At 46.0% G+C, this 24,543-nt stretch overlaps 1 protein-coding gene across 6 annotated transcripts; it reads left to right on the forward strand.

Moving 5' to 3' along the window:
* Positions 1–1,662: 1,662 nt before the first annotated feature.
* On the forward strand, positions 1,663–23,159 carry SCAF1 (SR-related CTD associated factor 1). 6 transcript variants are annotated; one of them, XM_053262676.1, is made up of 11 exons: positions 1,663–1,823; positions 5,621–5,846; positions 9,767–9,833; positions 10,453–10,580; positions 11,077–11,201; positions 12,428–12,540; positions 13,780–17,004; positions 18,365–18,447; positions 20,985–21,266; positions 22,188–22,316; positions 22,423–23,159. In XM_053262676.1, the coding sequence occupies exons 2-11, from the start codon at positions 5,706–5,708 to the stop codon at positions 22,597–22,599; spliced, it is 4,470 nt and encodes a 1,489-aa protein (XP_053118651.1). In that variant the 5' UTR covers positions 1,663–1,823; positions 5,621–5,705; the 3' UTR covers positions 22,600–23,159. The 6 variants fall into 6 exon arrangements, with proteins under 6 accessions (XP_053118651.1, XP_053118650.1, XP_053118654.1 ...); XM_053262675.1 differs by having other exon boundaries at positions 5,686–5,846; XM_053262674.1 differs by lacking the exon at positions 1,663–1,823 and adding an exon at positions 2,224–2,263 and having other exon boundaries at positions 5,686–5,846.
* The last annotated feature ends 1,384 nt before the right edge of the window (positions 23,160–24,543 follow it).

Genomic DNA, 24,543 nt, shown 5'->3' on the forward strand with positions numbered 1-24,543 from the left:
CGAAACTAGTCTCTTAACTTTCACTTCCGGTTCCCATTGGCATCATCCATAGGCAGGACAGGAATTGCTGAAAGTAAATAGGAATCAATTTTAAGGAACTAAACTAAAACAGGGGCATAGCTAGAGGCTCCCTTTTGTTGCAGTGTTTTGGATACTCGTATGTCCTCGGCCTGCTTAATTGGCTGTTGTAATAGAATTATGTTGGGGTTTTTTTGTTTAAACAGGTAGTTGGGTTATGAGATTAGGCAGAAGACAGAAAGAATTTGGTTTGCAGTCACCTGTTTGGTTTGTAAATAAGAGTTACAGAACAGAAGCACTTCTGCCTTCCTTCAGTTCAGGCAATGCTATCCCACTGATATAATTTCAAATAATACTTCAGTCCCCATTCGGATTATATATTTTGTCACAGAAACAGAAAATAAGGGATTATAAATGGGCAGTTGAAAGAAACAGCAAAAAAAAAATGTGGGACTTTATTGGCTAGGAAATGGGGCGGGGGGGGATGGAATCACTGAACTGATCTTTAAGAGACCTGCTACTGTCCAATCCTTCTGTTTACTCCGAATTATACCCCATTCAATTTCTATGCTCTTCTCCTAAGTAAGAATGTATAGGGATGTTCCCTAAGGTGTATGTTTGAATATGAGCTATCTGCACCATCTTAAAAATAAAACGGAGAGTTTATTTGACTATGCTTTGATGTTACAGATTCAGTGTTGATTTTCAACTGGGGAAGCTTCTTGTGGCTTTAAAAGGCTGCAGACCAGGCAGAAATCCAATTTGTTACAGTATTATTCATCGTTGCATCTGCTGTGGGTACCTGTTGAACTTTTGCCTTTACAGGCGTGAAAGCCCTACTTTCCTTTCAAAACAGCAAACACAATCCATGCAGCTTGTTTTTCCTTTTGGGAGAACAAGATCTTTATCTATCTACCTATTTATATTAATATTAAGTATTACATGTTTGCAAAGCACTGCAACGAAAGGGAGCGGAAATGTTACATACTACTTTCATAATGTTTAAGGGAATAGAAGTATAAATGCAAACGGTGAAGCCGGATACTGAATCTCCATCGGTTTAATTTTTATTATTTTATTCATTACGTTTATATGCCGCTCTTCCTCCCAGGAGCTCAGAGCGGTATACTTACTTGTTTTAAATGCTTGTCAGGCGGCATTTAAAAGCACACAAGCCTTATCTGGGGTGGGAGTATCAGCCTTAACTGAAAAAACGAAAGCAGCTTTGTCTAGGTCCTTTCGTGGGTACAGAAATCAGAGCACGGCAATGAAAGGGAGAATGTAACGCGAAGTGCTTTGAGTTTTTACATGAATGTCCATGTATTGCCCCCGCTCTTTCCCCGCACATGGATGGCACTACTAACAATTGAAATCGAAAACTAGAAACCTTACAGAGAACTATGTAAGACTGGAGCCCCTTGGCCTCGCATGGCACTGCGGGAGCGGCAGTTCTGAAGAACAGGCCGCCTGCGATACCACATCCTCAGTACTACTTCTCCCATCATACCTTGCGCTCCGTTTCCCAGCCGATTCTAGGCATTCTGGTAGTTATAGTATATTCTCTTCTTTGTTGCCTGAAGAAGGCCGCCCATGGTGACTACATCTCCCAGAATGCCGCTGGCCCCCTTTGCCCCGCCCTTCTCGGCCACCCTCCCCGCAGCAGGACTCAGCGGAGTAAAATGGCTGCCGCAGAGGCCGGGCCCGGACAGTGTCGGTGGCAGCGACCGTGTTTCCTTTGCCTCTTCCCCTGCTTGCGCTAAACTAGGCGGGTGGAAGGGTTGAGCAGAGCTTCCCCGTGGAGGCGGGTAATTATGCCAACGGCTTGAGAAGGATGTTGTTAACGGGTTGATATTGTGGCCAGGAGTGGGGGTGCAGAAAGTGTTAATATTCGGGGGGGGGGAGGAAATATTAGGTGTGCGCAATGCAGGGCGAGGGCTAAAAAGAAGGACAAGGAGGGGGGCGTCGTATTATGGTGGGGCCAGAGAGGGTTGTGGGGAGAGAGCCCGTTAGGGAAAGGGTTGGGGGGGGGAAGTTGTGTGGGAAAAGGAGAAGGGGGGGGCGGCGGCGGCCCCAGCCTGAAGAGTCGCATAGTCATGGGGAGGAGCATTTCCGGGGTGGGGGGTCCTCGAGCTGCCACCGTCTCACCTGGGAATGAAGTATCCAGTTTGGGGTTTATGAAGTCTGGAGAAGGGGAGACAATGGGAAGTGGCATGTTTGTGGATGCATTTCAGTGTACACCTAGCTGGTGAGGGAAGCCTACCTTGAACTCCGTCCGATTTACTTCTGAGTAGACATGGGTCCTGAAGAGGGCATGTAAGGCTGGATGTTCCCGGGCTTTGGAAAGCTTCTGGCGTTTTACCTGGAAGAACGAATAGTGGAGATGGATGTGTTTGTGGCCTGCAAATCTATGAAAGGGCTTAAGGGGGCATTTTGGTGTGATTTGGAGGGCGCAGAGTGAGGATTCGGTTAGGGCTTGTAGGGTTATCAAATCCTGCTCTGTGGCTTTTAGGCAAGGAACTGCTTGTAGGAATGGGGATTGGTGTGAATTAGGCATATACCAAGTCCATGGGGGAGATAACTGGTTCATGATAGGGAGCCTGGTTTGTGGCAGAAAGGAGTAGATGAAGAACAAAGTTACATAATGTGTGAGAGTTATAGGGTTGAGAGATTCCATTTTGATCAAGCATATCTGAGAGTAATATAGAACGGAGTGAGGGGGTGAGAATGAGTTCGGAGAGAAAGAAGGACCAGGAAAAACAAATGGTAACTAAAAGTAATGTGCATGTTGAAATTGGCCTCGGGTGCTAATGTCCTCTTCAAAATATGAAGTAGGCCAAGGAGACTCCCAAGTATCAAGTTGGTGGAATGACCTCTCCAGTGAGAATACAGCAGAATGTTGGGAGTTCTAGATGAGAAACTAATAGAATGGCAGATTTCTCTGGGCCATAGTGGAGTCCTGAGAAGGCAATTTGTGGAAGAATTTGCTTGCAGGTAGGATGCCGGGAGGGTTTTGGGAACAACTGCATAAGCAACTGTTGGGGATGCTTTCAATGTAAAATATCTTTGAAGCAAGTGGTAGGACAGATGATGCACTTGGTTATTTCCAATGCTCAATCCTTATGGTGTGTAATTCATATATTGAGATTCTGTTATGTAGAATCGAGCATGGAACTGTGCATATTGGCTAAATAATGCATTCAGTAAATGAGAATCTTGTGAAAAATCTTTTGACTTCATCTGGATTGGATATATGCACTGAATTAAGGGCATCTTCCAGGTGTCAGTTGGGATTTTGCCAAACTACTGAGGAACCCATTATTCCACTTATTTCAAGCTTGGAACTCTGACATTCCATTCGCTTAGTCATTGATACTCTATTATCTTACCATTGGTTCCCTGTCTTGGACAATCTCAATATCTAGTGCCATTCAAATTCATTTCCAGATGTGTCCATTACTATTGGTGGTCATTTGGTCTAGTTTATCTCAAAGAAGAAAGTGGCTGAGGGAAATGTTACTTGGAACTGAGGAAATGGGAGAGACACTGGGATTCTGAGCTGAGAAGGAAAAGGCACAGTGAGGGACCTGAGAGAAGCTAGAGGGCAGAGTCTTGCATTAGAGTAATGCAGCTGAGAAAATAAGGGTTGTTTTGTGATAATGTGTGGGTAAATTTAATCAGTTTAGGTATAGGCGCCAGCAAAATATACTCCATCCAGGTATAAACTGGTAGAAGGTTACATGGAACACTGAAGTCTAGACAGGGTACGCATAGGGCTGCAACTGTTTGTTTTTATACTGCCCTTCACAAGCAGATTACAGATAGTGAATAATGAAAACAAAAACCATAATGGTTTTTGCATGTATATATTACCTATCTTCCTTGATGAAACTCGAGATGATGTGTGTGATGTTCCCAAGTGGTCACCCATCCAGGCACTGACCAGACCTAGACTTGTTTAGCTTCAGCAAGGCAGTTGTGTTATGTAGCCCTAGACCAGGGGTGCACAACTCAAATGCCCTGGTGGGCCAGAACCAACCGTGACTTGTGGTGTGTGTGTGGCCGGAGGGGGGGCTGATATCAATTTTCAGTGCATTAATTATTACATTAAAATTAAGTATTTAAAATATAAATGAAAGCAATTATTGGTTACCTGTGAATCTTTCCCCTCATACAAGGAATCCACAATTTTAACCAAGGATCATGTCCAGAAAAAAAGACCCTGTTTTCCCTCAGTCAGTCGGGCACCTGGAGTGCATGCCAGCCCCAAACAAATGCCAGTCCTCTCCTCTCCCTAAATTGCTGTTGCTTTGAGATTGCAATCCTAGGCATGCTTACTTGGGAGTAAGCCTTACTGGGTTTACTGTGGGACATATTTCTGACTAAATATAATAGGATGGTGTTGTAAGATAGTTCCCAGTTCCTATGTTGCTGCAGGATATTCCTGCCTGGCGGCCAGTAAAAAAGCCCCCCACAAGCCGGATCTGACCCCCAGGCCGTATGTTGTGCAGGCCTGCCTTAGACCCTAGGATTCACAATGCCACAGTCAACAAAAATAAAGCATATATTAAAACGGCTGCCAAAAAGATGTTGGCATAGGCACCAGGCAAATTCCACGGTGGGTGTGAGGGTATGCTGCTGCTGAGGAGGCCTTTTCTCCCATTGTCACCTGCCTCTCCTCAGTAGCTAATTTAACTCATCAAAGCAATTTCTTATTTTTCCACTAGTTAATAAGGGATATTTGTCTCCTCACCCACTAATAAGAGAGTCATTGTTGAAGATCTTGGAGACAGCACTGTCACTAGATTCCCTTCTTCCACTCTGATAGCACTGCTTCTAGAAGCCAGTTACACTTAGTCACAAAAGGAGGATTTTAAGATAAGCCTGGGGCACTCTCCTTTTCCTTGTTGTTTCATCCATGACAGGGGTGAGCCCTGGTTTACAAAACAGAATCTGGAGCCAAGTTCTGGTTTCCCCCTTCCTGGTACTCCCTTGAAGGTGGCTTGTACATTGGGCTAGAGCATTTCCCTTGCTCCAGAGTGTTGGCTGGAGGTGGTTGGCTGGGTCGGTGTGGGATAGAAAACCTTGATCCTTAGTCTCTAGTTGCTCTCTCTCTCTCTTTCATTTTAAATATGCAGGCTTCAAATGAGGCGAATAGCATTTATTTTGTCATAGAGTATACCTCTTTGCATTTGGGTAACCATCAGAAATTCATAATCTGAGCTCGGGGAGAGCTTTTAGAGAGAGCCTTGCTCACCCTCAGCTTTCCAGTGCTGCTTCTCTGAATGCAGGCGATCCAGGCCTAAACTCTCGCTTGTATTAGGAGAAAATGAATCTTGATAAATTCTCACTGAAATAAATAGGGCTTGAGTTAGTCTTACCTAAATTTTCTCCACTGATTGCAGTGGTGCTTAGTCAGAATTCACTTTCTTCGTATACAGCCGTCTGCCTTAGAGCAGTACTGGAGGGAGCTGGTGGATAAATACGTGGCCTGGAAGCCAGGCCCCATGGATTCTCTGGGAGATATGTGGGGTATCAGGGTGTGTGTTGCAGACTAAGTTCCAGAATTTCTGACGTGTGCAAGAAGAGTGCATCCTCTTCATAGATCTGAACAGGACAAGGAGGTCAGAAATTGAATTGTCACTGACACCTCACTCCATCAACATTCAGGATTTGCAGCTTCTGCAGACATGGAAGAGGAGGAGAATCGACACCCCCCAGTAAGGGAGGATCCTCCTGCACGAGGAGGCGAGAAGCCGACCACTGAATCTTCTCTTGATGCGGATTGGGACCAATCTGGTGCCTTCTGTGCTGGCCAAGTTATCATTTTGGTAATGACCGCTCTGTTCTTTAATAGGTTTTTGGGTGCAGTGGTGGGCATACTTGTTGCTTTAAAAAAAAAAATCATGTCTTGTGAGCAGTGCATGCTTGGAAATGCATAGTCTCATGGGACTGAGCGCCATTTTGGGACAATGGGACAAAGTTGCTTGGAGTGGGTGTTTGTGTTGTCACAGTGTGCTGCTCTGGAGAGGCCAATAAGTGTCCAGAATTGTGTGGCTTGCTTGCTTATGCAAAGCAGCAGGTCATTTGATTTTCCTCCTCTTTCTTACACAGGAGAGCCTGGCATATTTGCCAACCCTACCCTCCTCTCAGCATGTAGCAAGTACTTATACTCTTAGAACCCATGCTTTGGACCAGACCTTGTGTGTATGTTGGTTCACTTTCTGGATTTTGCAGAAGAATTTTCTATGGGTTGCAGATTTCTGCAGTGAATCACAAGTTGGACAAGAAGAGATCTCCTGAAGTCCCTCTCAGTTCTTGCATTCTATGGTTGGTTAAGCAGTGCATGCTCATGCACATAAAGTGTGAACTGTATTGGAGTAAGGTATTTACTCCTGAATAATCCTTACAAATTCTGTATTTGGGAAACTGAAATGCCCAAACCTTGCTCTTAACCTGGAGGAGGGGAGTTGAGGGTGCAATATAAGTGATGTAGGAAGGAATGACCAAGACAGAATACTGCTTGTTCCAGTGTTTGAAATGAATGTCTCTAGTGTCTGATATAAGCATTTTGATAAGACGCGTCCTTATGTTCTAAGACTCCTGTTCTTGCCATATGATTAAATTTGAGAATAGCCTATGCAAGCATTTTGAACAGGCAGCAAGACTGGCAGAAGACCATGTGGTCTCCTGCCATTGGTTCAAGAGTTGATTTGGAAAATGGTTCAGCTCCTACCTCAGAGGCGATCCTACTAAGATCTTAACCTTAGAGGGTCTGCTGTTCTATCTTTCTCCTTTCATCTAATGCTTTGCTACTGCTGGGGTATATGTGCCTAGAATCTGTGCTTAACGTCTCAACTATGAATCTTGTCGACTCACATTTTGAGATGTCCATGAATGTCTGTGCACAGAATTTGAAATTTGTACTTTCCTCCTTGGCCTGTGAGGGAGAAAAATGAAGATTTTGATTTTCAGGAAAATATATTGTATCTATAAGTGCAGGAGAACAGTCACTGTGAGCCACGAGGCTGTAAGTCCTGAAACTGTCCTAAAAAAATTATTTTTAGCAAATGTGAAGGCTTGATTTTCTTTCTCCCAGTGAAAGCTGAGCTTTACAGGAGTCTTCAGAAGCAGCTTTTTTTTTTTGCTTTGGAAGTCATATTTTGTGTTGCTCAGAATAACCACACGTGAAAAATTCCCAGACCTTCCAAAAATTAAAGACAAACATTGTAGTACATATTACAAAAATCATAACTTTTAAAAACACCCCATAAATGCCTAAAAATCATCCAAGAATCCCATTGATTTTGAACCTAAGCTCTTCAGGTGAACCATGGATTTTAAAAGCTTATTAAATTGCCTAATGCGATATCTCTTAAGCAGTCTTATCATATCTAATGGCCTGTACTATATAGTAAGTTACAGATATATAAAACCATAATGCATTATGAATTACCCCCTGCTAACTTGGCAAAGAGGCACCTTTTTACCATGGTGATTCTCTTTATTTAGAAGGGGGAGAGTAACTGGCCCTATCGACCCCCAGCACAGTACTTCCAGTGACTGTTGTTGGTGTCTGTCTTATGTTTCTTTTAGATTGTGAGCCCTTTGGTGACAGGGATCCATCTTATTTATTTTTTATTTCTCTATGTAAACCGCCCTGAGCAATTTTTGGAAGGGCGGTATAGAAATCGAATTATTATTATTATTATTTATTATTTTAAAAAACCCAATCCAAATAGTTGCCAAACAGCCATTTTTGTAATGTGCTGGGCAACAAAAGTGTTGATTATTTTGAATGATAGAGTTTTATTGAGAAGGCAAGCTTTATAGATATTAGGATTAGACATCCAGTGGGTTAAATGAGAACTCCATACTGAATTCTGTGTTACAATAATAATAGAATCTCGTTCTTTATCTTGTTGTTAATTAGATTCCAGCTGAAATAACTTTCAGATAATTGGGGGGGGGGAGTGTGAATTGGAAATAATTTGATCACTCCCCCCATGCCCCCGCCCTCTGGAAAACATTGTGTTTTGACTTTAGGGCTGTAATCTTTTGTATACTTACTGAGGAGTCAGTCCTTTGAAATTGGTGGGACTTACTTCTGAGTAAATATACAATTGGACTTTTGCCTTCAGAAGTATGATAATTTTACAGGCTCGTTTATGTATATTTTACAGGTGGTTATTGACTTTTTTGTACTTCAGAATAAAGCTTGAATTTACTTTTTATATTGGTACCTATAACATGGGCTAGGATCCAAAGGCCTGTGTGTGCACTAGGACTTTCCTGCTGCAGCTCCTTGTATTCCCCCAAAAGGCTGTCCTGCGGGCCAGTAGACCACACAGCGCACCGTGCAGTGTGGCACAGGCGAGCGAAAATAGCAAGCTGCCTTATACTGAATCAGACCATTGGTCCATCTAGCTTAATATTGTGTACACTGATGGGTAGCTCTCCATGGTTTCAGGCAGGAGTGTTTCCCAGCCCTACAGGACTGAAGCAGCACCTTTTTCTTTCACCCCCCCAAAAGCCAACAAACTCCTTTTACTCAAACTTAATACATGCAGTCCAATTCTAAGTATGTTTATGTGGAAGTAAGCAACACTTAAAGCAGTGCTACTTGCTCCTGAGTATATACATAGTTGCAGTCAGGTTGTGATCTTATGTACATTTTCCTGGGAGTATGCTCCTTTGAAGACACTTGGACTTACCCTCAAACATGCAGACATCTGTGGTGTTAGGCTGCAATCGGTATAAGCTTACTAGGAACCAAGCCCCATTTTGAAGTCTGAAATCTGCTTTCAAATAAACATTCCTAGGAACAGAGAATCTGGGAATAAAATACATCCAAAGGGCATTTTTCAGTGCTTCCTCCTGAGAGAGAGAGAACAAACATCCAAAATGACTAGCCTAAAGGCATGCAGAAAAAGGTAGACAGAAGGGAAAATAAGCCTGGAGTATGAAAGCAGCACAGATAATCAAACTGGCTCAGGCAATTATGGGGGCTTTGGCACAAAATGCAATACAAGTCTGAAGCACCTGGTGGCAGCAAAACAGGAGGTTTTGGGTGCAAAAGTGAAAGTGTTGGCTCAGCCTTGGGCACAGAAGGCTCACTGAATGCTGAACTAGGCACGCAAAGTGGATTTCTGTTATTTTTAAAGGTACAAACTTCTCACTGCAGACAACCTACAAAGTGGAGAGTCTGGGTCAACTCTGGTTGCTTGGGAGCAGTTTATACTCTGTCTAGTTTTGATGAAATAGCTTATCTTTGTGAGATTCATTTTGAGAATTTGAACTGGTTAGAGTGAGTGTCATATTCTCTCTCTCTCTCTGCATTTGTGAGCATTAGAGATTATTCTTCCTCAATAACATATAAATGATCGCAATGCATGTAGCAGCTCTGAGTATGCAGGGAAAGGGGTTCAATTTAATAATTATATTAAATTGAATTATATCATTATTGCTATTATAATAATTATGATTGTTCCAGAGCCTTCTGAAGAAGAGTTTAGGCCTGAAACAAAATGCAAATGTTCTTGAGTGTTTTGGGGAGCCACTTACATATGAGATTTCTTCCCTCTTGTTTTCATTTCACTTTATTGGCTTGGTGGGCTCTGTCTGTGCATGCATATTCAAAGACTACCATGAAATTTGACTCGTTACTTTGTAGCTGGATTTTGGGCACTTGAAAGGTCTTGATGTTCTGCAGCAGATATTAACTGTGTCCACCATTCTTTTATCTTTGCAGAAGGCTTTGCAGCAAGCTGTGGGCAGTGGTTTGACAGGTGAACTGCAAGACCCAGCCAATGAGAAAGGTAGCTGAAAATCCAGGGCAAATCTTTGACTAGAGGAGCAGATGGAGCAAGAGTGGGTTGGCCACATGTTCTGCAATAGGGTCCTCTACCCTAAATAGTATAACCGTAGAGAATTTAAGTGAGCATGGCAGATGTTAGGCTATGGTTGAGGAATGTGAGGTTTGGCGGGGGAGCAGTCACTGGTGAAATGCTGAGTGCTTAATGTGCATAGTAAATTTTAATTGACCCACTGGGGGAACTGCAAACATTCAAAATCATAAGATGGCCCTTCCTAGTTTCTAAGTTGGCTTGGGGGTTAGAACATCTTAATTTTTGGATTTTGGAAGGGTGTTCTGTTCAAACCAGTTCCTAAGCCTTTCTAGTATGCTACCCACCACCATGTTTCCAAGATACCCCTGGAACTGGCAAGGCTGGGAACTTAGTGTGTTCTAACAAAAGCTGGACTATAAAGTAGGTGTAGCATGTCCTGTTGTGTTTCAGTACAGAACACACATACCTGCCTTTGTCAGTATTTTATTTTATTTTGTCAGATTTGCTGACTGCCCCAAATGCCCGTCCCTGGGTGGAAATCTGAGCTGAAATGCAAAACCCTCTTCCTGTCATTGCTTTCATTTTTCAGATGGTGAATACAAGCGCACAAGTCGAAGGAAATGGTGCAGGAGCTCCAGGTCTGAAGGGCTCGGCGGAAGCTGGCTGGGAACTGGGGACCCTGCATTGGTCTCTGATAGGAGTGCCCTGATGGGTGAGGTATGTTGCAGTATCCTATTGTACACATGGTTTGTTCCTTCTATAACAGGCTTCCCCAAACTGTGGCCCTCCAGATGTTGCCCAACTACAATTCCCATCACCCCCAGCTACAACTTATTGTGGCTGGGATGATGGGAATTGTAGTTCAGCAACATCTGGAGGGCCGCAGTTTGGGGGCGCCTGTTCTATAATATGTGAACATTAATGGACACTAATGACCAATCACAAATCTTTTCACAAGTGTCAGTCCGTGACATGCTGCTAGAGATTCTTAGCACGCTGGCATCAGTTACACATGAGCTTGGTCTCTCGGAACAAATGGGGTCTGATGGATAGTGTGATCACCCTTAGGGTGGGACCATTTTGTGGTAGAGTCTGGTAAATGGTCAGAAATATTGTACTGTGAAAATGGACATATCATGGTGTTGCCCCCTAGCGAAGAAGGAATTATGATGTCTGCCTGTGTGTGTGCCTGCTGATTCTTATTTTCCTCTAGGTTCTTGAGACTCCTGCTGCTGCTGCTGCTGCGATGCCTGCCTTGGCTGGAGTCCTGGATTACCTGGAACTGACTTGCCATTTGCCCCAGGGAGTAGAGAGCTCCACAGGGACCCAGGTGGTTTAGTAAGTGTGATTCTTACAAAGTAACAATCTGAAGAGAGACAAGTGTGCTCTGTTCATGGACGCTATCTAGAGTTCTGCATTGAATCTTTGACTTCCTGACTCTAGAAGTAGTTTTGCATAACACTAGAATAGCTCAAGTGAGAGCTGGTGTAGCGTAGTGACTAAGCTACAAATTACGAGGTCCCTGCTTTGAATATCACTTTCACCATGAACTGACAAGGTGTCCTTGGACAATTCACTGCCTCTCGGCCCTCCATCTGCAATATGAGGATAATACTGGTTTACCTTACAAACCTGTAAGGATAACAAGTAGTTAATATATATGCAATGCTTTGAATGCTCAAAAGCACCAAGTTTTAAAATTCTCCATCGTGAAAAAGGTGCGTGTGATGGTTGCACACTCCATAATTGAGAGAGTAAGTTGCAGTTTGGGCCTCTAGTTTGTGATTGTCCTCCCATGCTGAATTATTGGTACATCCCTCCTCTTCCAATCACATTTTTTCCCTCCAATAAATGTGGATTCTTTGACTGAATCCAGAGACAAATGGAGCTATGCTTTACCACCAAGCTACGGAGTTTGTTGCATACAGAAAGTCCAAGGTTCACTCCCTGTCATATCCAGGTAGGGCTGGGGGAAAACCCCTGTCTGAAACCCTAGGGAACTGTTGCCAGTCAATGTATGCAGTTCTGTGCTAGCGATGTGCACGATTCAAACAGCGATCCACAGCACATCCCCTGCACGTTTAAAAGGGAGCGGAGCAGGTCCACACAGAGGCCATGTGCATGCCTCCACAGCTGCGGGGCGGGGAAATGCGCCCGAGGGCAGCTGGGGGTGGGTGGTTGTGGAAGCGTGGCCGAAACAGGAAGTGGCAGAGGAGCAGGTATGGATCTGCTCTCCTCCCTTTTAAAGGTGCGGAGGATGTGCTGCAAATGGCTGTTTGAATCACAATTCATGCACATCCCTATACTGTACTAGATGGACCATTGATGTGATTCCATATAAGGCAGCTTCCTATGACTGCCATGCATATTCCTTTCTCTTCTGCTTTGTGGATTATCTTATTTATGTTTTGTGTTCTTAGAAGTGCATACAAAAAACAATACATAGCCTTTCTGAAGGTTCATATGGATTATCTGTCTGTTTAAAGCTTTATGAGTTGGGCAAAAAACAGGTTTCTGGGGGCTTGTGGGATTCACTTCCTAATTCCATTTGTCGCTCTTGGCAGTGGAGACGAAGAAATGGAAGAAGTGGAGCTGGTGGCTGAGGTGCGGCTGGGAGATGTTGGCACTCTGTCAGGTGTCTTGAGAAGAAATCAATCCTGGAGAATGCAAAAGTCTGGTATGTCTGCGTATTTGTGTTTGCAAAAGAAATGGGATGGATGAAGAGAGGGTTGTGGGGAGCATGTTATTCTCTGGAACAGTAGATGGCAGTTTAGAATATATTAATAGGAATTGAGCTTCAAGAGACTAAGAATGTAAGAAAGTGTCCTGCTGGATCAGATGAAAAGCCATCAAGTTCAGCATACTACTTCACGCAGTCGCCAGCCAGGTACATCTGGGAATCTCGCCAGTGGGGAAAATAGGGCAGCCTCCTTTTCCCGTTGGTGTTCCGTGGCACCTGGTGTTCAGAGACATGTCACCTCTGGTCCTGATGGAGGTTCACCAGTTTCTCCTTCCAGAGCCAACAGCTTTTTTTCATGGTGGGAAACTGACTGCTAGACTTTGGCAGTACAATATAATAAATTTAGACACAACTTATTTGCAACTGTGCATGTTTGATAGAAACAGTTATATTTTGAGTAACCTTGCCCAGTTTAGGTGCCTAGGACTATTGCTAGTATTTGGAATGGGGAGATTCAAAGAACTGTTGCTCTCCATTCTGTGACTGTATGACTTGCTGGCAATCCTATGCATCTGTAGTGCCCCTTTAAGTGCCAGCCAATGAAGAAGATATTTCCAATGAAGAGAAGAGTCCTTTGACTGGAGGGCCCAAGTGGCAGCTCTCCACAGACAAGACTTGGACAAAGACTCAGTGGTTGTTGACCACTACTCCAGGCGGCTTCTGAGCTAGTTAATTTCATAAGTGGATGGAGTATCAGTTGTGATCTGAGGTTTCTGGTTGGAGGAAGAAATGGCGCTTCTAGGACCCTGATTCCTCAGTTCTAATCTGAGTCTGGCTGGCTTAAATTGTAGGGATGAATAATCCTGTATGCAATAATCTGGTGTCTTTTTTGGGGGGTAAAAGAAACAAATAACAGAAACTAGCTCTGTGGTTATGTTTGTTTTGCTTGTTTGTATATTTTTGTTTCTGTACTCTTGTCATACCAATTAAAATGGTAGAAAAAAACAGCTATCCAAATACTCCTAGGCCCTTAAACTGGACAGGGGTATTCAGAATACAGTTTCTATCAATTAATACCTAGGTGTGAATGTCATGTCTATATTTTAACAAACAATAAAGTTTGTTAAAAAGGAAGAGTTGACATTGAGAAACAGGATGTAGGGGCCTTCCCTCTTAGAGGATATGGGTGAGATCTGACACTCCTAACGGTGCTTTTTTTCTTTTTGCTCCCCACAGTCTGTGTCGGATCAGCAACATCCTGCTGGAGAGGAAGCAGACCATGCCCCATTGGCCACCTTTCCCTTCCAGAGCAGTCCTACCCCCTGGACCCACACAGAGCCCAGCCAATAATGGACAAGGCCACTTGGACTTCTGCTTTAGCCAGGAGTGAGCTTTTGCAGTTCCCCAAAACAGACAGGACTTCTCCTTCACCTTGCTTGGGCATGGCTCTGGGCACTGGCATGGGGGTATCTAATGGAGGGCAGCAGCGCCCGCAGGGTGCCACTGGTCGGGAGTCTGAATCCCAGCAGCGTTCTCAGCCACCACCTGCCAGTTCCTTGGATAAGACCAATTCCAGCACCTCTTCTTCATCATCTTGCTCTTCATCGACCTCCTCAGTGTCCCGCCATCAGGGCCTGCCTGGCGAAGGAGGTGGTGGCGGCTCCGAAAACCCTTGCCCCCCAATGCACTCCCCGGACTTAGATATTTATGATCCTTTCCACCCTACTGATGAGGATAACCTCAATGGCGATTTTGGTTTTGGTGACTCTCCCCACAAAGAGGCCGAGGGTGGGCGTCATGACCAGAAATACGATCCCTTTGATCCCACAGGCTCTAACCCCAGTTCCTCTGCTAGCACCCCTTCTCCCGAGGAGGATGACGACGATGACGATGATGAAGATGATGATCATGACCAGCATCCTCCAGACATGTCCCACAGCATCAGTCGCATCTCGGAAACATTGGCTGGAATCTATGATGAAAACAGCTTAAGCCAAGACTTCCCTAGCTCAGACAAAGGGCAAGAAGATTCAGAACCAGAAGCAGAACCTGGCAGGGATTATGAAAGTGAGTCAGTCGGCCCCACTGAGGCCTCTGAGGCCAAGGAGCCCCCAGGTGCTGATTCCACTCTGCCTGAGGAGCTTCCCCCAGAACAGATGGAATCCAAGGCTCCTGAACCACGCCGCAGGGTATTTGTGGTAGATCTGGCTCCTAAAGGCCGCTTGGATGCTGAAGCCAAGCCCCAGCTGGAGGGGAAGGTGTCCCTGGAAGTGGTAACAGTTGGAAATGCAAAGCTAAGGAGTGGGGAGAAAACATCCAAAGGAAGTGGACATCACCGAACTGGACGCCGGTCATCCATGGAGTGGGATGGGAGTGGTGGGGGTGACTCGGAAATAGAGGAAGGTGAGATCGTCCAGCCAGAGGATGAGCGGTACAGCCCCATTCGACTATTTCGGAGCAGGTGCCGGCCTGCTGAACAGCGCACCCTGCGGGTCGTGGAAGGAGATGACTTCCTGTCACTGCATGCAGACTCGGATGATGAAGGAGCCCTGCAGATCGACTTTAGTGAGAGCCAACCTGACCCACGTTGGAAGGGTGTGGATTTGAGACGGAAGATCCTGACTCAGCGACGAGAACGCTTCCACCGGGCCCCATCACCCCTGCCACCACCACCGCCTCCACCTGCCCCTAAACGCCCTGCCTCCAAGTCCCACTCTGGCTCCAGCTCTGGCTCATGTAAGAAATCTAAAAGGGAGCGCAAAAGGTCACGAGAGCGCAAGGCCTCGAAAACTAAAGAACCTTATGCTTCGTCCTGGAACCCGAAGAAGAAATCCAAGTCACGCTCCAAATCCAAGGAACGTCGGCACTCGCACCACAGGGGCTCTCGCTCCCGCTCTCATCATCGCACCTCCCGCTCCTGGTCACCTTCCATCAGCACCAGCTTGTCTGCTGTTGGTTCCTCACATACCTCTGCTGAGCGACGCAAGAGCAGGCGTTCCAAGTCAAAGGAGAAGCGCCGTGGGCGCCGATCCCGGTCACGCAGCAGTAGTCGCGCCCATCGCAGTAGGCACAAAGACAAACACCGGGGAGATGGTGGCAGAAAGAAGAAGAAACGCTCTCGGTCTCACTCACGGGAAAAGCATCCCTCCCATCGGATATCCAAGGACAAGGAGCGGGAAGTCCACCTGCTGGAGGAACCAAAATCTGAGAAGGTCTTGATGGAGCGGCGGAGAGATGCACGGACTGTAGTGCCGCCGTCAATCCAGGACCTCAATGACAATGACCTTTTCACCATCAAGAGAACCATCACAGTCAACCATGAGGAGAAGATGGACGGACTGTTGGAGACACCGGAGAGAGCCAAGCGGGAGGTGCTCTATGATTCTGAAGGGATGAGTTTTGATGCTTGTTTCTCAGACCGTGAGCCTACTGAAGAATCAAAATCTGCTGGGGTGCGGCTAGTGACCAAGGAAGACACAATCCCATCCCGCAAGGACAAACGGTCCGAGGAGGACATGAAGCAGAAGGTGCCCAAGGAGAAAGAGCGCAAGAGGGCCTATCTTGAAGACCGTCCTGGTGCCCGTGATAAGTACAAAAAGAAATTGAAAGAGGGACCTCCCTGCTCTGAACAACAAGAATTGCCCAAAGCAGAAAAGAAGGCCCGACCTGATAGGGACAAGTCTGGGAAGAAGATTAAAGCTGGAAGCCACAAGGAGAGTGGCAAGTTAGGCTCAGGCCGGAAGGTGAAGCTCCAGTCTAAGGTGGCTGTACTGATCCGTGAAGGAGTAAGCAGCACTACATCAGTCAAGGAGGTGGGTTCCATTGGTGTGAAATTTAGCCGTGACAAGGAGAGCCGCTCACCTTTCCTCAAGTCGGAGGAGAAGGTGCTGATGGTTGGGGCTTCAGCTGCAGGCCAAGGTGAGATGGTTGATGTCAAGGAGCCAGGTTTCAAGCCCAAGAAAGTCAAAGGGCTGAAGGCCAAGCTGGGAGTGAAAAAACTGAAAGGACTCAAGCCAAAGGGTGCCTCGGAGCCCAAGAAGAAGAAGAAACTCAAGGTTAAGACTGGGCTGAAGAAATCCAAAGCTGACAGCTGCAGTCAGGGTGCCAGCAGCCCTTTGAGGGTCAAGGAGGAGCCCTCATGGTCGGGCTCAGAGAAGTCAGAGGGCACAGCCAAGCCGCCTAGCCCTCAGCCGTTGGCTCCCGGCCAGGAGCTCACTCCTGATTCCCAGACAGTGGACAGCAGCTGTAAGACACCCGATGTCTCCTTCCTCCCTGAAGACCCCCCAGCTGAGCAGCCCAGGGTGCCTGAAGATGAGCCAGAAGCAGACAGCTTGTCAGAGACCAAAGAGGAGCAGCCGCAGCCACAGCCACCCCATCCTCCCCGCAGCCTGGCCCCTCCACCTGCTCCCATGTCTTGGAACCTGCAGGGTGGGGTGGACTGCACCAGTGGTGTGTTGGCATGTAGGTATCAGAAAGGGGGGACTTGGAGGTAGGGAGGGAGGAAAGGGTGGCTTTTGTTCAACCCTGTATGCTGGTGGCAGCTGTAGGTTCTAGCAGATCGTTTATGGCTCTGCAACCTTGACCATAGTAAAGTGCTCCTAAGAACCAGAGCTGAATTCTTAAAAAAGAAAGAAAGAAAATAAACTGAACTTGGTGATGTGAAATTGTCCAGAGCTCCCTGTTCAAGTATGCCTTTGCTGGATGAACCAGGTTAGATTTGCAGAAATCTGGTGCCCGTGCACGATATTATCTGGCAGAGATCTTGGCGATCTGTAAAATCTTATCTTTCACTTTAGTATATAAAGTCTCTTGGTGCTATGGATTAAAGCTGGGCACTCATCATCCAGCAAATGCTGAGAATTGAGAGGGCTGACTGGAAGAGAAAGATATTGGTGCTTGTCTCTTCTCCCAGCTGCAAGGAATTGTGATTAGAAATTCTAGTCTCTTTCAAAACCTTGTTTTAGGCAGCAAGAGATTTTGTCTAAAGAGAGTGCATGCATGCAGATGTGTGCCATTTTGCATAAATATATGTGGGATTGGGTTTCCTTTAAGCAGAATGGTCACAGATGGCACCAAGAAACCACAAAACCTCATCTGCACGTTTTCATATGTTTGCTTATTTTGTGTATTTTTGCTTCCAGGATCTTTGTTTATAAATTTTTGTTCTTTTTTTGGCAAAGTGTGTTGGGTGGGTATGCAGTTCAGTGGATTGCACAGGCTGGAGAATAGCAGCTACCCAGGAGTTGCAAGTTACCGAACAGACTATTGAAATCTTCCACCTGCTTGAGGGCTCATAGGAACACAGGAAGCTGCCATATACTGAGTCAGACCATAGGTCCATCTAGCTCAGTATTAGACAAGACTGGCAGCAGCTTCTCCAAGGTTGCAGGCAGGAATCTCTCTCAGCCCTCTTGGAGAAGCCAGGGAAGGAACTTGGAACCTAGATGTTCTTCCCAGAGTGCACTCCATCCTCTAAGGGGAATAGCTTACAGTGCTCACACTTCTAGTCTCCCTTTCATATGCAACCAGGGTGGACCCTGCTTAGCTAAGGGGACAAGTCATGCTTGTTACCACAAGACCAGCTCTCTTCCTCCATAGATATTCCTTTAGGTGGTCCATGTTGAGCAGGGCAGTGGGGTCCATCTCTCCCCATATCTCTCTCACTTTCTTTGCTGTTAGCTGCACTGGAGAAAAAATATTGGTACACCTTACACACTTCAAGGCTGAGTAGGACCTAGAATGGATGGGAGGAGATGAGCAATTATGTCTACTTGCCCCTGCAGTTTGGAGACCATTTCTAAGCCTCTTATTTCTCACTTAGTGACTGCCCTGCTCTTCAAGATGGAAGAGGCAAACCTTGCTAGCCGGGCAAAAGCCCAGGAGCTTATTCAAGCAACCAATCAGGTATGAAGCAAATCTGAAAGTGTCCAACTGAATGCAGATTTTGAATGTTGGGATGAATTTGCAATGCGCATGAGTTTCATTTCTTCTCTTTGCCAGAGGGTGGCAACGTTGGTACTCAGGTTTCAGCCACAATGTGCATTTTTTGCACCAGTCTTGCATTCAGGCAAGCAATTTGGCTCTGGCTGCTCCTCCTTGAACATATGAGATATTTCTAGATTGTGTGTGAAGTGTAGTTTGGGTTCTAATGTATGAGGGGCTCACTAGAGACTGCTGTGCAGATAACACTGAAACAGTGAGTGTAAAACTCCAAAGGAAGTGCAATGTCTGTGGTGCATAGACATGTACTTGTAGCACCCACCTAAGGGAAGGAGATTGCCTCAGGGCTCAGAGTGCTGTGAAAGCAAAAGCTATCTGATGCAGAAGCTGGCATATTGAGATTCGCTACACTTTGGGGTTTGTTTAAATCACATTTCTGGTTCCCCTGGTTGCAGGAACAAGCTTGGAAATAGGTGGCTAGTTTCCTGCTAAATGGTTTGATCTGCTTCAGTGCTGAGGAACAGAGATGACTGCTTCTCCCATGGCTGCTGGTCTCCCTCTTCCCCACCACCTCCCAAGCTGGTCTAAATGCTAATCTCCATGTCCTTCCAGCATCCTCTGCTGTCTTGCTTTTTGAGAGAAGTTCCCATATTATTTGACAACTCCTGGAAGCATCATAAATGCAAAATAAGTAGATGTGTGAAAATTGATAAACTGTTAAACTAAGGCTGGCAATCCTGTGTACACTTGAAGCCCCATTGTACAAATCGAAACTTGCAAATAAACATGCATAAGATTGGGCTGGAAATAAACTATTCTGTCCAATTTCAGAAACTGAATTTTCTAGGTCCTACTGAGAAGTAGATTTTTCTTCCACAATTGCAATTCATTTTGGAACAATCCACATAACATGCCTTTTGATGTGAATTCAACTGATTAACAGCCCACTCTGGATATAGGGTCAGCTGATAATGTAACACTGCTGGAAAAAGTACCTGTAATGAACTTTTTGTAGAACGCTGAAATAGTTCTGCACAGTAGAGAGCTCGTGCCATGCTAAATGAGTCTTGTCTTGGTGGATTTTCCTGCTTTCCTTTTGTATCAGCTGTTAAACCTTCTTCAACAGGCACTTCCAAATCAGTGTAGCTATTTTCTTTTAACACCTTCAGTTCTAAACATATTGAAAGTTTTAGTTCCGTTGTGTTTAAAGTTCTGCTAAAGCTGTTGTTAATTACTCCACTTCGTCAGGATCCATGCACCTGGTTCCAGTATTTTTTTTTTAATGACTCACCTTTCCTATGGTTCGTTTTCAGTTCCCATTTTGGACTGAGAGAACATATTGACTTTAGAGAAGTATGACTCTGGCATTAGCAGTGGCATGATCAGTGTGGGGAATCGGGCAATGAAATGCCTTTGTAAAGGAAATTGGATTGACAGTGCAAAAGGTTGGGATGGGGCCGTAGCTCAAGTGTAAGAGCCTCTGCTTTGCAGATGGAAGGTTCAGTCTCTGGCATCTCCGGGTAAGGCTGGGAAAGGCTCCCACCTGAAACTTTGGTGAGCTTCTGCCAGTCACTGTAGATAGTACTGAACTGTATAGACCAATGGTATGACTCGGTATAAGGCAGCTTCCTATGTTCCAACACTGTACATGGTGATGATTTCTTCAGCTGCCATCATTGGTTGCTGCTCCTATAAAAGAAGTGTATCTGCTATGCTTGCTATCCCACGTGCCAAAAGTGCTTCATAGATCACCTAGTCCTAGCTGGGTACAGCCAAGCACATCCATTGCTTTATCCACTTGCCTCCATTTGGGGGCTGGCATTCCAATATTTAACTGTTAACTGTAGAAGATGTGTCATGCCTCACTGTCTACAGAGCCGTCCCTAGGAGGGTTCGGGGCTGGTTGCTCTTCACACGCACCCACCCCCACCGTTTACTCAGCAGAGCACTCCCCGTCAGCCTCACCCCTGCACTGTGAAGTGTGATGCTGAAAGGAGTGCTTCTGTAGAGGAAAAAGCCCAAGTAGCTTTAGGGTTGATTTGGCACGTAGCGCTAAAGAGTTTGATTGCCTCCCTCCTCAAAGAGGAGGTGCAACCGAACTTTCCTAGCCCTGCGCGATCTGGATGCTAAATGAGAGGCGCCCGTGCGTCCTGATGCTGGAAAGTTTATAATCGCCTTTCTCTTTGCTCAAGGGAGGGAGGCGATGGAACTTTTTAGTGCTACATGCTAGATTAATCCCAAAGCTACTAGGGAATTTGCCTCTACAGAAGCACTCTTTCCTTTCTTTTTCACTGAGCAGGGAGGAGGGCGAGGAGCAGCAGCAGCTGTCAGGGAGTGTGGGGGTAGTTGGGCCCAGTTGCGGGGCCTGGGAGAGCGTGGGGCTGGGGGCGCTCGCCCCGCCTAAAGGACAGGCCTGATAGTCTGCCTCTAAGCACTGGCTCAAGGATTACACTTGCATCTGCCTCAAAGCGTTTTAACTGTCTTGCTCTCTGTCCTCCCAGATTCTGACCCACACCAAGCCCTCAGCCTCCTTGGGGCCTTCTCAGCCACCAGCACCACCTGCCCATCCACCTGTGTCGCACCTGGCTGGACCACCAGTTTCGTACCTGCTTCAGGGCTCCCTGCCCCTAGGAGGCTGTGGCTCCACCCCCACCACCCCGACAGGAACGTTGCCTGGGACTTTGAGCCAGGCCCCCTCAGGCCCGCCCTCGGCCGGTCTCTTCGCTTCATCGGGCACCGATCTGGGCAGCACCAGCTCTGAGGGGCGTGGAGACAGCGATAAGGTAAAGGGCATGGAATTGTCTGTACTGAGACAACAGTTGCCCCTTAAGGTGGTGACAGGTCTTTTATTTCTTTTACTTACTAAATGATTTGTATACATACCACCACCCCCATTCTACCTATATGGGTATTTGGGGCAGTTCGCTACAAAAAGAAAATATCAATGTCGGTTAAAACAGCCAACATTAAGTAACTAAACTCCGGCAGTAAAACATGAGACAAAAATATAAGAGCAGGAATTCCCTTCAGTCAATCCTGAGAAGGAGGGTCGTTTTTGTGGTCCTGCAGAAGGATGCAGTGGAAGAGGTCAGGCATGGGGAGGGAACTGAGCAACCATAGAGAAGGCCTGTCCTGAGTCCAGCCAGCCTTTCTTCTAGTGACAGAACCTAGATCAGAGCCTCCCTAGCTAACCTCAGAGGTGGGCAGTCTCATAGGGCATCGGGCAACCCTTCCGGTACTCCAAACCAGTTACGGTTTTAAAGGTTAACACCAGCACTTGGGAGGTTAATGGCAAAACGTCTGACTCACTTGGAAGTCAGTTGGGAACCAGTGCACTTTGCACAGGACTAATATAATGTGTGGTGCAAAACAGGCTTCTGATAGCATTTGCACCAGCTGCAGCTTCCGAACAATCTTCAAGTGCACCGAAGTAATCCAGTCTAGGTGTCGCCAAAGCATGTTGTTACCATGACTGGATCTGCTTTCTCCAGGAAGGGCTGTAGCTGTTACATAAGCTGAATGTATCCAAAATTTAAAACCAAAATTCATTTCAAGGTGCCATGGCTCCCCGGTGCCTGGGATTTGTCAAGCTCGGCTTTGCCAGCCCTGGCCTGCTTTTGAATGCTACCTTCTTGTCTTGGGTTAGCTTTAACATTTGTAGTGCTCCCACTTCAGCTAATTACCCTGCTTATGCTCCTTTACAGTACCTGAAAAAGCTTCATACACAAGAGCGGGCAGTGGAGGAGGTGAAACTGGCCATCAAACCGTATTACCAGAAAAAGGAGATCACCAAGGATGAATACAAGGACATTCTACGCAAAGCCGTCCACAAGGTAGAAGCCCTGGGAGGAGAGGTTTCAGGAGCCGAGGGGTGCAACACTGAAATGGAGGGAAAGGCATTGACTTCTTTTTTTTTAACTCCCCTTGTCACCTGTCTAGATCTGTCACAGCAAGAGTGGAGAAATTAACCCAGTCAAGGTGAACAACCTCGTGAAGGCCTACGTTCAGCGATACAAATACTTCCGAAAACATGGACGCAAGATGGATGAGGAACCAGGCCCCCCCAGGGAAATAGGGGGGCTGGACAAGTCTGGCTTGCCCATGCCCCCACTCTGATCTCCTCTGACCAGAAAATCAAAATGGCCTTCCTTTATGCAAATAGGCTTGGCTGAGCCCCCCACACCTCCCCCATTACTGTGGGGTGCGTGGAAGGGGAGGGTTGGGGTGATCAGTCTTTGTTTGGGGAGGGGTGGCATTCGAAGAGTGCGATTCTTGTGCATCTGCTACCTGCCCCCTCCCCTGACACTTTCATGGTTTTAGCCACAAATCAACTTTTGTGTGTTACCCTGTAAATACAGATGGAAGAGGATGGGGCTAATTTTTAGTTCCACCCCTCTTGGATTCCCATGACAATGGGTGGATATTATTCCTCCCTCCCCTGCCCCCACTCACTTAGTTTTTACTCATTTAGCATGTTTTTAATTTGATGGTTTTATCTACACCCTCCCCCATCAGCAGTCAAGAAGCAGCAGTACCATGATCAGCCTATAGATGGCAGCTTCCTGCCACACTGGGTGGGTAATGCACCCCTCATACCTCACCCCAGTTGTAAGTTTGTCTGTCATACTCTTTCCCTGTCCCTTTTCTCTTCATAAAACTGCATTTAGCCATCTAAACTGGGCTTTGTTTCTGTGGTCCTTTAGTGACGGGATCTTTGTGCTGGTTTGACCCCATGTGAACAAGAACCTCTTGTGGGGGCAGGGTTCCTCCCCACCCACCCCTGGCTTGACCACACTTACTATTTGTGGATAATCTGCTTGCGCATTGACACAGAGACATCAAAGAACTCCTATCGAAGCAGTGGCCTCAGATCAGTAGGCCAAGATTATAGCGGGCTTCTTCTGTAGCCTTGACTGGTGTATTATCTCACAACCACCCTTTACTCTGAGACAATCTGTTGACTGATATTCAGCTGCTCTCAATGTTGTAGCAGGAGATCCCTGCCCCCGGGTGGTGGGGAGACACTTCCTGAAGATGCCTGGGACTAGGCTGCCATCCATGAGGGCCAGGGTAAAGTGCAGGCAACTAATTTCCAGGCTCCAGCTATGTAGGGATGTACTTCACAGAACAGCATCTGGTGGGAGTTCGCAAGCTTGGGTCCGCAGGTGATGTTGGACTACATTACCCATCATACCCAGCCACAATGGCTTTCAGCCCCTGATGGGAACCCTTGGTGCAAAGGAAAGCAGGCCTGGTTGACTGCATGGGGGACAGTGGGCTGCACTTCAACTACACTTGTACAGAAATGAGTTCTCTTAAACAATAGATATTCAGTTGGAAATGAATGACTTCTTTTGAAGAAGTGGGGGCAGTGTCTGTACTAGGCAGAAAGATTACTCATGGCATAGGCAGGAAGTGGATAAAAGGAGTTGATTTCTGGTAAGACAGGCAGGAGAACTTGGTGGCAGAAGTAAAACTTGAGCCAGAGAATAGAGTAACTCGCTATATCCATTTTCTTGGTGGTTTTAGATGATCAATCTGACACCTGTTCTCACCTCCATGCTGAAAGATCAAAACTGTAGATGCATAGCCTGATCACAATTGGTTTATAAAGTGCTTCATGCTTACAATGCACATTTACAGTAAACTTTACAGACACACATCCCTGCTCCCTGCTCACAACCTAAAATTGGTTGACAATACAAGGAAGAAATCCAACAAATATGGAAAAAATGGATTCTGAACCAAAAACTGCAACAGCCAGAATATGTTAAGGAGATGCAGTACAGAGCAAGTGTGCTTTTTAAAAAAGGTTCCAAGCATAAGAGTAAATGAGCAAGGACAAGTCAATACTTGGAAAACAGAAGGCTTCACTGGAATATAAAATGACTCATGTATGCTTGGTTCATTCTTAAGGAGAAATGAAGAATAATCATACAGGCCTTTTAAAGAAGCTTATTGATAAGCAGCAGAATTCTGAGAGAGAAGATCAACAAGAATAGCATAATCAAGTTTTGATCAGTTATCAAATGTTCTGTTCACCCACTCCTTTTTCTTGAG

This window comes from Hemicordylus capensis, chromosome 6, assembly GCF_027244095.1.
Source record: "Hemicordylus capensis ecotype Gifberg chromosome 6, rHemCap1.1.pri, whole genome shotgun sequence".
In the NCBI taxonomy this organism is placed as follows: Eukaryota; Metazoa; Chordata; class Lepidosauria; order Squamata; family Cordylidae; genus Hemicordylus; species Hemicordylus capensis.